The 13,362-nt window shown below is 39.6% G+C and overlaps 1 protein-coding gene across 7 annotated transcripts in view; it reads left to right on the top strand.

The window, feature by feature from the left end:
- Cblb (Cbl proto-oncogene B) overlaps nt 1–13,362 on the top strand; it is a 178,716-nt gene that overhangs the window by 129,336 nt on the left and 36,018 nt on the right. For 6 of the 7 annotated variants that reach the window (XM_040750711.1, XM_040750710.1, XM_040750709.1 and 3 more), the window contains exons 11-12: nt 7,426–7,611; nt 9,099–9,461. In XM_040750711.1, coding sequence (XP_040606645.1) covers nt 7,426–7,611; nt 9,099–9,461 — 549 coding nt within the window. The remainder of the gene's footprint in view (nt 1–7,425; nt 7,612–9,098; nt 9,462–13,362) is intronic. The other variant, XM_040750712.1, reaches the window with a different exon arrangement.

The following is a 13,362-nucleotide window of genomic DNA, read 5'->3' as shown; positions in this document are numbered from 1 at the left end:
AAAGCAAGTTGTTCCAGGTGTAGGATGCAGGGTGCATTGTACTTAAAGAATGTTTATTGAATGCCTGGGTGACCTGGAATGGCAGGAAAGTATTTGAGAAACATGCCACAGCTCGAGAAGTTCAGATGACCTCCGTGGTAAGGCTTTCTAGCCTGGAAAAGTGGCTTTTCAGTTTTGCTGGCTGACTGGGGCTGGGGATTGGGGCTGTGAGCCCAAGAATAATTCTCTTGTGAACTTTGTGTACCTTGCCACTTAGAGAAGGAAAAAACATTTGCCCTATATGGGTTTGCGAATAGCTGCAGTCCTAGCCCACTTTCACCCGAGTTAAAGTGTAGCCAGGGCCTCTTCTCACAGTGACTGTAGTGGCACAGAGTGAGAAACGGAGCGCACAGAGGGAGGAACAGGCCTGCTTTCCACCCTCTCTCTGCCTTTCCCGATTGGTTCCCTCTGCCACCTTGGGAGGTGTCTCTCAGGAAAATGAGAGGTTTCTCAGAGTAATCCTCTCTCAGCTACTAACCCCACCAAGAGAAGGATGTTCTCAGGTGGTCTTGGTTTGTGTGTCGTGGTGAATCTCTGTGGCCTTCAGTGTTCTGCTCCCCTACAGCAGTCAGATGTGTTAGAAATGCAGTTGAAGAACAGTTATTGGGTTTTTGATGTCGTGATTTAATGAAATGTCTCATGTCTACTGATCTGCCCTAGTAAGCTATGCAGGTCGTGCCTTTTGTGTTATTTCACCAACTTTTGCCACTTTAGTTTTCAATGCATCCTAAATTTTGATATAGATACAAGCACAAATTCTTCATGAATAATTGGGAAATATTTCTGTAAAATCATGTTCTTATTGTTCTGTTTATACGTTTGGATACAAGCATTGTGCTAAGTTATTACAGCAGACTGTGAATTCCTATGACCCGGTCACACTTACTGTTTCTGTCACCCAAATGTACTCAGTAGCTATTTAAAGTAAACCGGTAATTCATGTGCACCTGCTCTCTGAGGGCAGTTACCTGATCAAATGTCATTCTTTTATCTCCACTTTAATTTAAAGAATAAGCATATTGCATGAAAGGCCGAACTTAATAAGGTTTGATGCTACAATGAGTTAGGGAACAGGTTATAAATAAGACGGATAACTTTGACAGAAAGCCATTCTTCATGCATGTTCTTCCCTGGTTTATAACCATCATTGTCTCATCGTCTATTCATTTATTTTTAAAGTGTCTCATCTTCCCAACTCAAGACTGTCAATCATCGCCCAGCAGAATGATTCATTTTTTTGTCTTCCATTTCAGTTGCTTCTCTTTTTCTCCTTTCGTGAACTGGATGATGACCATATTGCGCAATTATTCTTGTCTGTCTTAAGCTTGTTGCCTTCGCTGAATTAATAACCCTTCCATCATTGCATAGAGAAATTCCGAGCTACATTTTCCAGTTACCACTGGGATTTCCAACAACTGATATTTATAAGTCATGACATACTGCACATACAGATTGCTTCATAAGAATATTTAGAAATGATCTTTCCAATGAACTGAGAGAACCCACAATTCTATAAAATAATGAGTTATTTGCCATACTTGATGGAAGGTATTTTATGATTTAACTGGAAATTGTTTTAGATTTTGCTCAAATCTGTGCCATTACCTGAATGTCTGAGCTGCCAGATTTCCTAGATAGTGGGGTCTGTGTGATATGAGCCCAGGAGTTAGCCCAGATTTGATGGAAGAGAATACCACAGCTTTCCCAGCCATCTACAGGGAAGAGGAGATGTCTGCTGCTGCTCAAACATCTTCTTAACATTTGAAAAGCTATCAACAAATTCTTAATAGTTTATTGAAAATTATCTTGAATGGAATACATTACTCACCAAATATGTAAAGTAACTTAGAAGAGAATTAAGAAAGTAAATGTAAAATAAAACAGTTAATGTGCTCAGCTTCTGAATGAATCTGAATTAATTTTTGTGGCATTAAGCATTATATTTTCTAAAAAGCACAAACACGAGCTGTTATTATACTAATATATGGTACAATACTTGCCTAGCATGCATTAGGTCCTAAGTTTAATTCTAATTTGTTAATGCCATAGCAAATGAAATAAAATATTACTAAGTGGGTGACTGTATCAGAAGAAAAATAGCTACAAGAAGAGGGTAAAGAAATGTCTTCAATCTTTTAAAACATTTTTCTACTGTTTTCTTCATCAGTTAACAGTGTTTTTTACTTACTGCCTCACCTCATGGTGATAAAATGTGGAAAGGGTGATATAATTTCCCTGATCCTCAGGGAAAGCTTTGTGTGTCCCATCTTCTGGGTTTTCATGGTAGATTTGGAAATTCTTAGCCTTTAAGTTATTTAGTTAGACCAGAGTCCATGCTGGAGTCATAATGACAAAACTGGCTACAGAATTGAAAATCAAAGTGCAAACAGACCTCAAGAAAGCAAAATAGAACTTTATCTGAGGCAACTTCACTTCCTTCACTTATAGAGACAGAAGGGTTGGGGGTTCTGCTGGCACTGAGTGGACTAGACAAAGGTCCAGCACCCATGAGATGCTCCTACCTCTCCTGCTGTAATCCACAAGTAGAGTTATGGGTGATAATAGGCCATCTTCAGATACAAGTTCCATATTGGACATTTAATTGCCTGGTTGTCTTAAAACTCTCCATGCAGAAGAGTATATACTCTTCATATTCATAAACAAAGAAAACACCACCTCATCCATCATGTAGCATATGTCATTATAGGTGACCTGGCAATCATTGTTGCATATTGCTCAAAAAATATTTGATTATATGACATAATAGGAATTAAACATTTGGACTCTATGGTCAGCTTTGAATCTGTTTGAACTAGCGTAATATCAGCTTCCTGGGGACTAGCTAGGACTGTCACTCTTCATTTTCAGGGACCCCTGACATTTATGACCACATGGTAGACCCTTGAGCAAGATTTTGTGCTGAATGACCACTAGTGACACCGTTCTTGTCTCTGCTCCTGTGAATCACACTGAGCCGCATGCTCATGTCTCCTCGTGTTATGCTTACCATCTATGGGCTTACGTTTTCCAGTTCTCTATCTTACATTTTCCTGTAAAGGACAAGGCTAAATGGCTTAAATTCAGAAACACCAGGAGAATGGTGCCTATGCATGGAAAATGCTAAGCATCAGTTGTTATATTGTTTTAATACAGTGTAAGTTAAAACTCCCTAGAATATTGCTGTCCCTCCAAGAATTAAGTATCAATAGCTTGAGATTTCTGCACAAGTTTTATTAGATATTACTATTTATGTATCATATTATTTATGATGGATTTATATTGATTAGCAAGAAAGTTGTTGTACTCAATACCTTATTACCTACATGAGAATACTACACTAGTCCTTCCATACATGACAATATTAAAATAATTTCCTACTAAAATGTTTCATGTTTTAAGCTCAGAGAACATGTAAAGCTGCCAAGATGTCAGCCTCAATACTATTTTAAGGATTAATTAATTTAGGTAACCATATGGTGTACTTATTTTCTGTATTGAAAGTGAATTAAAAAGATTAAGAATTTAAGAATTCTTTCAATTGGGAGAACAATACCCATCAAATGTTAATTGTTTGTTCTTTGTAATGCTCTACCTGGTACTAGGAGAAATAAGAGTTTCATGTGAAAGCATTTTCCCACTGACTGAAATTCATTCCTTTAATTCCCACAGTGTTCTTGCTTCTCAGCCATTTCTGTGGAACTATTTCTGAATTATATCTCACCCTTCCCTGCCTTCTCAGAATTGCTTATGCAGCTGAGTGAACCAAAGGGCATATGAAGCCACTACACTCAGTGCAACTTATCTCTAGATACTTATTTTTTGCAACAAGATTTAAGGCTATATTTCTGGAAAAGAGAATAACCACACATTTAAATTAAAATCACACATACACTTGCATCAGGTTGTGAAATTCGCAGAGATGACTAAGGTAAAATGTAAAACTTCAAAGGAATTTGAAGGTTATAGTAGCTATTGATAGGCAAGCCGTTCATGATCCTCCCACTAGAGGCACCACAAGAAGACACAGTGTCACATTGCATGCTTAGCAGAGTTCATTACTTTAATAGAGATGTGCCCTTGGGATTAGAGCCATATATGACACTATGTATTACTGTAAAGTAGACCCTGCTGGCACTTTTCTTGGCTACTTCCCTGCCAGACTGTAAAGTCATTCATCCCCGTAACTGTTTCTCCATTCAAAAGTTTATAACCTGTTTCCTCGTCTTTATTACTTTTCATTTGTGATATCTGAATATTTCCAGAAGTTAGCAGTGGAAGACAGATACTAGCCATAGTGTTTTGAATGAAAATGGCCCCCATAGGCTCATATGTTTCAATGCTTGGTCCTCAGTTGGTGGAACTGTTTGGGAAGGATTGGGAGGTGTGTTACTGGGGCTGGGATTTCAGGTTTCAAAAGCCCATATGATCTGCAGTCTCTCTGTCTCTGTCTGTCTGTCATGTTCGTGTGTGTGTGTGTGTGTGTGTGTGTGTGTGTGTGTGTGTGTGTGTGTGATCCCCCCTGTCACACTTGGGGGCGTTGTCATTGCCATTGTGTGTCCATCGTTCGTCATCTGTCCATCCGTGCCCCCCCCGGCCCCCACGCGCCTCTTGCTTGCTCTCAGCTACTGCTCCAGGCCTTGATGGCCATGGCCTCTACTACCCTGTGAAACCATGAGTTCCAAATTAAATACCTTCTTTTTATACTTTCATGGAGTTTTAACATAGCAGTAGAAAAATGACTAAGACAGCAGCTCACCTCTACTCCACAGTAGATTAACTATCCGTCTCTTAGTGAGACAGCACTTCTCCCTGGGAAGAAGTCCAAGAAATCTTTGCCTTGCCAGACATGTCTTTCTCATTTTGAGTTTCTTCCAAATTCTTGCCAGTTGAAGCTTCTGGGAGCTTGCTTGTGGAGAAGGAGGAAGTGGCTCCATTGCTTTTACACCAGTTCTTCATATAACCATTTGCTTATTATCTTAAAGGGACCAGTGCTAGAGATAATCCAAAATAGAAAACATTAGCTAAATGTGCTTAAACTATAAACCGGGTGTGAATGTTTGAGTGTGGATGGAAACATTGCAGTTGTGTATAACTTCAGAATAGTATTCTACACAGACTGTTTTAAATATTTTAATTTCATTATGCCTACAAATTAATACAATAAATAAAGACCAAGATAATAGTTGGAAGTAAAGAAAATGTACTTAGAATATTTTATTCTATTCTATGTGTTAAAAAAAGTACCACTATTCATTAATTCTTATGCATTTAGAGAAAAATATTGACTCTTGGGTCCTTCTCATCACTGATATTACAATGCAGGTATCACCTTGTTAAATATGAAATTCATTAAATAAAGATCCTGCTAGAAGTACCGTAAGATGGCTCTGATTATCTGTGTATTGTTAGAACTCTCATTAGTTATTGGAAGTCTTTCTCCTGCCCCATTTTTATAATGACCTGCCTGGACTTGAAATTCCTTACCAGATGTTTACCATTTCCATAATAATAGATCTTATTAGAGGTTCTTCTAAAGTCATTCTTTAAAGATGTGTATAAAATGAAAAGCGACTTGAATAAGATGAGATTCCCCCCCCAGTATTATTAGCAATTGCTGAGCAAGAGGCAATGGATTTTGAATGCTTTGCTTCTCTCACTTGCTCTGGGACGATTTTCTGTTATAGTCACAAATGTGGAACCCACAGTTTATATAGTGGTCACTAGCATTGTCTCTTAAGTTATAAAACAGATTGAGAATTTTGTCAGAGAAATTAAGAGTAGCTGAAACAAATGACTAGGGGGAAATTGCTAGAAGTCTCTGCCTGTAGATGTGCTTATCAACTGTCTGTCTTACTGAACTTAGGAGAAACTGTTAGACTCATGCTGATGAGGTAATCCCGAAAACAGAAATCGAAGCACATGGATTCTGGAAGGACCTGAAATAAAAAGGCTGAAGTACCCCACAGTTCTGAGGGCTAGGGTAATACTAAAGGTGGCACAGACCTGGAATTTTTAAATATTTTTAATAGTTTTAATATTTAAGGCTATTTAAACACTCTTAATTAAACTATATTGAGTTTTTGTTGGTTTTATTTTATCAGGATTGTAACTTTGTAGCCAAGCAGTGGAAGATACTCAGGCTTATCTGAATAGACCGTCCCGATTTCCTTCCCTTCCTATTTATTTTTAATTAGTTTTTAATACTGTCCTAAGTATTACAATTTTGGTATGCACATGAATTTCTAGCCATCTAGCCCAAGTGTGTCACCAGTTTCCAACATCTCCTTGATTGACAACTTGTAGCTCTCTGTTTCTTTAAGTCATTGTGAGGCCATTTCAGACAGTAGCTCCCCTGTATCCCGTCCTATAGGATGTTTGTGCTATTAGGTGCATTTGCACCTAATGCCAAACAGTCATCTGTCCCCTTCCTACCCTCTAATGTCCACTCTTCTATTTTCCCGTGAGGGAGCTTTTGTCCCTTTCATATTGAGAATGCACGGCATCTGTCTTTTACTGCCTGTCTTAGTTTATAGGTCAGTCCCAGCATTTCCCCACAGATTACAATAAATCATTCCTTACGCCTGAGTAATGTTCCACACATTGAGTCCGTATCTTGGCTGCTGTGAATAGCACTGTTGTACATAGAGAAGTACAGGTGACTCTTGCGTATAATAGTGTATTATCTTTGGTTGCTTACCTAGTAGCCCCTCAGTTGATTTTTTAAGGGCTTTTCAAAGAGGAGATGTACTTCCCTGGTCCCTAAGTGTAGTCTGTTCAGTGACTCCCAGAGATGAAGATCTTGAGGTGCATAAAATCTTACTTATTGTAGCTCAAGTACAGGCCTTCTGGGGTTTGCTTAAATGCTTTTAAAGGAAAGCATTCAGCTTGAGGATTTCTTTTCCGTGTGGAGGCTTAAGAAAAACAATAGCAAAAATACTTGGCTTAAATGTGTCTGTTGTCTAGTTAATTAAGGCTGACCTGATTTCATAGTTTACCAGGAACAACATGTGATAGTGAGAACATGGTGTATGGAATAAAGAACTTCTATTTGCAGATAGTTTTTTTAAAGTTTTTAATCTAGGTAGTCTAGAGGGATATGTACCTCTGCATTATGTGTTTCTAATCTCATAGGATAAAGAACCATTCGGGGGAGAAGGCCTATATTGGATTGCACTGCGTTCTAATGTGTTTTGTCTGAGGCCCTTCCTACAAGGTGTGAGGACAAATGCTCAGGACACATTGGGATCGAAGATCTATTACTCACCTTTTACTTGGGCAAGCGTTCAGCCTTGCCCCCCTTACTCTGTACCTCAGCAAGGACAGGGCTTTGTACTCTCAGCCATCAGTGCACAGCAGTACCCAGCAGCCTTTCTGCTTTCCTCCTAGTGCACAGACAGGCAGAACTCTCCAGTCACATCACCAGGATCCTCACCCCTTGCCCAGAGAAGAAAACCTCAGCCAGACCCTCTCCAGATCCCCCAGCTCAGCCTGCCTCCAGTGCCTCCTCGCCTGGATCTCATCCAGAAAGGCATGGCCCGCTCTCCCTGTGGCAGCCCCACAGGCTCCCCAAAGGTGAGCCAGCGCCATCAGAAACACAGAAGGCAGCTCTTGCGTTCTGTGCACTGTCACCTGTGTCTTAGGCTCTAATTGTTTACAAATAACTGAGTACGTTTCTCATTTTCTTTATGGTGAGCCTGCTGTCATATCTCTTGCTTTGTTACTCTAAAATTACTATAAAAGTTACTTAATTGCTCAAGCATGTCTGTAGACCCCTGATTTGCTAAAATGAACAGCAGCGTAAATACAGTATTCTATAAACTGGATTTAAAAGGTCATCATATGCATTACAATAATTTGCATGCTGTTATCAAATGGTATTTTACACTTATTTTCATAATGCCTGGACAAGAAAAATGTGAGGGGAGTATATTTGCATAAGGGCTAGAGGTGTGATACATTATCACCCATGCTTCAGGTGACTTAGAAGACAGAATCATGTGTACTTCCTTTAAACTCGGGAATAAATTACAATAAATTACAATATTTGCAAAGTAATTATTTTACTGTTTAATATTAAAGGTGTAATTTTAACTTAGGCCTACAGTTCATTTTAGTTTTATGAGGATTCTTTTAAAATTTAATAATAAGAACATATTTTGCTTTATTAAATGTAAATTTATAAAAACTTAAATACCACTTGCTAATATGCTTACAGTCTGCGATTACTAAGGAGTACAATACATTTAGTGCTGTTTCTTTCTCTTTAATCCCATGTGACCAAGTACAGGATAGACTTGGAATTATGTAGACATACAACAAATTTGTTTTCCTGAACTAAATAACTAAATAAACATAAATAAACACTAAAAGTCCTAAGAGGTATGCAGATTCCCCTTCATATTGTCCTCTAGCAATTACACTGACAGATATTTGGTTTTTGTTTTGTTTTTTCGTTTGAAGAACCCAGAAAGTCAAGTGATTCTTGTCAGCAGTTGCTCTGCCATGTGGATCTTCACTGATCTAGTAATACTGTTGAAGGAGAGCAAAACAAAAAGCCTAAGCAAATGGCCCGTGTAGCTTTCATTGAACTGCAAGGAGGAAAAAAAAAGCAATTTTAAAACCTTATCAGATATTTCAAATCATTTCTCTTTTAAAAGGTGAAAAATCACTGGAAACAGTATTGGTGGGTTTTCCTGTGTGTCTGCCGAGTCACAAAAATTAACAAATAATCATTTCTTTGATACTATAATGATAGCCAAAGTATATCATTTTCCCCTTCTGCTTCTTTCTGTATGATTTCTAGAACTTTTACATGTATATTATAGTCATTTCTACAACATTCTTAATGTGGTATCTTAATGTAACTTTTTCATTAATTTTTAAATTTTCATTAGTAATAAAAGAAACGTATGAAAAGTCACTTGAAAGCTTATTAGAAATCTAATAATACCACACTATGACTAGAATGCAAATTCAATAATATGAGCCTGAAAGTCTTTTCAAGACATGGTACAATTCACTTTTTGGTCTTGTGTTTTGTCTCTTGTGCATCTCTTTAGTCTTCTCCATGCATGGTGAGAAAACAAGACAAGCCGCTCCCGGCACCACCTCCTCCCTTAAGAGACCCTCCCCCTCCACCAGAGAGGCCTCCCCCAATCCCACCTGACAACAGACTGAGCAGACACTTCCACCATGGGGAAAGTGTGCCTTCTAGGGACCAGCCAATGCCTCTTGAAGCCTGGTGTCCTAGGGACGCCTTTGGGACTAATCAGGTGATGGGATGTCGCATCCTGGGAGATGGCTCTCCAAAGCCTGGAGTCACAGCAAACGCCAACTTAAATGGAAGACACAGTAGAATGGGCTCCGACCAGGTCCTTATGCGGAAACACAGACGCCATGATTTGCCTTCAGAAGGAGCTAAGGTAAGTCACTGTGCAATGCACAAGCCGGGAAGCAGCTTACTGAGTGAGCCCATGGGAGGCTGAGTGGCCAGTGTGAAACATGGGCAGTGTTTAGTTTGCTTGTTTTTGCCTGCCTACCACAGCATTTTCCATGCTCTTTAATTACCTGCAGGTTTTGAGCAGTGAGAAGACCATTTAAAGTTGAACTTGAGAGAAGTGAGGAAAGGGCTGTCCATATCTAATAACTTAGGATGCAGATGTGAAGCAGCTGGGCAGAGATCGGTCCCCTTCCTTATTGTCCTGCAGAGAGCATCTCCCATTACTTCTCAGTGTTGTTAAAATCATATTGTTTAGTGCCAAGTCTCCTTGTACTATCCAAATTGGAAATGTTGTGTAGCTTTACATGACATAAATCAGTCTCCAAATAATGTGTTCTTTAGGACACTATACTTGTACCAGCCCAGAGAATTGAACCTCTTCCCCTACTTAAAAAAAAAAATGGCCACTTCACTGTTGCTCACCAAGCAAGCCATTCCTTATATAGCTTGAAGAGATTACCCCACATGTGGATGCTCATGTAAACACTAACCCTCTGTTACCTGCATGCAGGAAAGAATTTAAGTGTGCAGTCCTCTAAAGGGGTGGTGGCAGCAGCCATTGCGCATAGCACACTGGGAGGTGTCCCAGGAGTCCATTTGGAAATCATTCCAGGTGCTTTATTCCATGATGATTTTAGCTGTGAGATCAGATCTGAGTCCTCTCCATCTGTACTAAATAGGATCTTGCTGCTTTAGATAATGACCCCAGCTTAATGTTCTGTTTTGTTATTTTTAGGGAGTATAATCTGTTCCTTCAAAACTATAGGTTGAATTTAATGTGTTCATCTGACATCCTGGAAACAGAGAGAAACAATATATTGACACACACTTGTAATCCCAACACTAGAATGGGACATTAAGGTCAGTTACATAGGGAACTCAAGGCCAGCAGGGCCAGCATGAGACCTGTCGCACGGGAAAAAGGAGAAAAGAAACTAAGCAGTGGCATGTCCTCAGTTCCTAAGTGTGTATGTGCTCATGCGTGCATGCATGTGCATGCGTACGCGCATATGTGTGTATGTGCATATGTGTGTTTGTGCAAGCACAGCGATCGATGTTGGAAATCTGGTGTAGTGACAGTGATGCGTCAGGAATATTCGGGGAATATTAACTAGAAAGAGCCAGCTCTGAGGTGCAGAGACTGTGTTTGACAGTACCCTGCCTTAGCACTCTTCTCAGCTCCTGTAATTAGGACGATTCTTAAGGATTTCTTCAAGGTTAATTAAACGTAGTGCAAGTGTAAAGAGAAAGCACATAGAAAAAGCACGAGGATAATGTCTTCTAGCCGTTGACAGCCTGTCCTCAAAGGAGGTGTCCACAGCTTTGGGTCCTGTCTGAAGAGACTTTCTGGGATTTGGTTTTGTGTGTGTTTCTTCTGTAGCCTCTGTTCATTCATGCATGACCACACTTGTCATGGGAAGAGCCTTGGAACAAGCTCTCAAGTGAACAGACTGCTTGCTTATCCTCAGGTGTAGCATGAATTCTAATTCGTCTTAACAATAAAAACCAGGAGTCAGGTATCAAGGGGTGCTGAACACGATCAGAGAAGCAAAGCCGCCAGCCACTAGCTCTTACCTCTACCTCAGAGCAAATGGCAATCCTTCTCCATGAATCCTCAGACTGCATCCTCAGACTGACTGCCTAGACTGCATCCATCTCTATGAATCCTCTGACTGTGTCTCTTTTCTCCTCCTGCCTTATATTCCTTCTCTGCCTAGCCATATCACTCCTGTCTCCACCTCCCTATTGCTGAGATTAAAGATGTTTGATCTTAAGCACTGGGATCACCTTTGTGTAAGCTCTGTTTCTCTTTCAGACTGGATCAATTTCATATAGCTCATGGTAGACTTGAACTAACAGAGATATGTCTGCTTCTGTCTCCTTAGTGCTGGAATTAAAGGTGTGTACTACCACTGCCTGGCCTCTGTGGCTAACTAGTGTGACTAGCTTTGTACTTTGATCTTCAGAAAGGCTTTATTTATTAAATCATAAACAAAATATCACCACACTCAGGAGCAGGCCACAAGGTATTTCTGAATAATTCAGAAATAGTATAATAACTAGCAGAGCTGGTTCTTTGAAGATCCCTTGTTTCAGAATTCTTTCAGATATTATTTTACAGTAAATCAGTGTAAATACAAAGCTGGCCTTCTATACCACGCTGTAATTTTTTTAAGATGGGGTGATCATCCAGTAGATGATGGAAACAGAAGCAGACACCCACAGCTAAACACTGAGTTGAACTCTGGAATCTAGTTGCAGAGAGAGAGGAATAATGAGCAAAGGGGTCAAGACTAGGGTGGAGAAACCCACAGAAACAGCTGGCCTGAACAAGGTGGAGCTCATGGACCTCAGATTGATAGCTGGGAAACCAGCATAGAACTGTTCTAGACCCCTTGAACAAGGATGCCAGTTTGAAGGCCTGATTAATCTATGGGACCTCTGGTAGTGGATAATTATTTATCCCTAGTACACGAATGTACTTTGGGAACCCATTCCACATAGAGCGATACTATCTCAGCAATACACAGGGGATATGACAGACTTTGAAGATCCCCCATGGAAGGCCTCATCCTCCCTGGGGAGGAGAAAGGATATGAGATAGGGAGTCAGTAGGGGGCAGGGGAGGAAGGGAGGGAGAGGGAACTGGGATTAACCAGTAAAAGAAGCTTGTTTCTAATTTAAATTTAAAAGGGGGGAAGTTAGAAAAAAGATGGGGTAATTATTTCTTATTAGTGTGAGGCTACGGTTTATGATATTAATACTAGGTCTGAAATATTAATAGAGGATGCACTTCTGATTCGTGACTACAGAAGTCACCTCTCACTGAAACCTGGGTTTTCATGCTATTTCTAACTAACTTCATAGAGACTTTGTGGGCTTGCATGCTCATGGTCTCTCCCCTGAGGCCACTTCCTCTTTCTCCTCCTCCTTCCAGTTAGCATTTGAGCAAATACTTCTAGCTTGAAATAACAGAATAAAAGTTTCTCCTAATTTCTTATTTTTGTCTCTTCCTAGTCCCGAGGAGGAGGAAGAAAAGATTCTTTAAGGGCTAATCTACATTGTGTATATTAGTAATTCCATGCTCATGTCCTTAAAAGATTATTTCATGTTGAACCAACTCTTTGAAATAAATATTTTAAAATAGGAAGCAAACTTGAAGTTGTTCCTTTTGGCATTAGCACTGTCCCCATCTGTCACTGTCTGTTCCTGTTGACTGACTGAGGATCCAGCTGGTTCTTGGTGATAAACGCTGTCTTTAGCTTGTCATGTGCCTTGCGATGACATTGTTCTACAGATGACCCTATGTCTAATAATCTTTTGAAGGTATCACTAGATAAGGGTGTCATATGATCCCCTTCTTATGATTATGACTTTTGCACTTTGAGTAAGGAAACACATGTCCATACATATGATCTTAAACTTATCTGTAAGCTCCAAGAGCTGGCTTTCAAAAGGGAAGCCTTGATGTGCACAGGTTTCATTTGCAGTGTGATACTGAAAGACATATTAGAGGTTCCTCTTTAGACAGTGGAACAATTTCATTAATAAAATAGGGAATACATTTGATTAAAAAATAAAAATCTGGGCACCCATGTGGTACACATAACATGCTTTCAGGTAAACGTGTATACCTATCAAATAAAAGGGAACATATACATTTTTTAAAACAAAAATCCTTTTCTTCATTGTCCAAAATGTCAAGGGTCTTGTGTTTAGGTAAATGATCTTGACAATATATGAGTCATAGGGAAATATTTCAGACATATAAGTTAATATTTTATGATGGCTCGAGGCACACAGAAAACTAAATCTAGGTTAGC

The sequence above is a fragment of the Mesocricetus auratus genome, unplaced genomic scaffold (assembly GCF_017639785.1).
Source record: "Mesocricetus auratus isolate SY011 unplaced genomic scaffold, BCM_Maur_2.0 Super-Scaffold_100008, whole genome shotgun sequence".
Classification (NCBI taxonomy): domain Eukaryota; kingdom Metazoa; phylum Chordata; class Mammalia; order Rodentia; family Cricetidae; genus Mesocricetus; species Mesocricetus auratus.
This window is presented reverse-complemented; position numbering and strand designations above follow the sequence as displayed.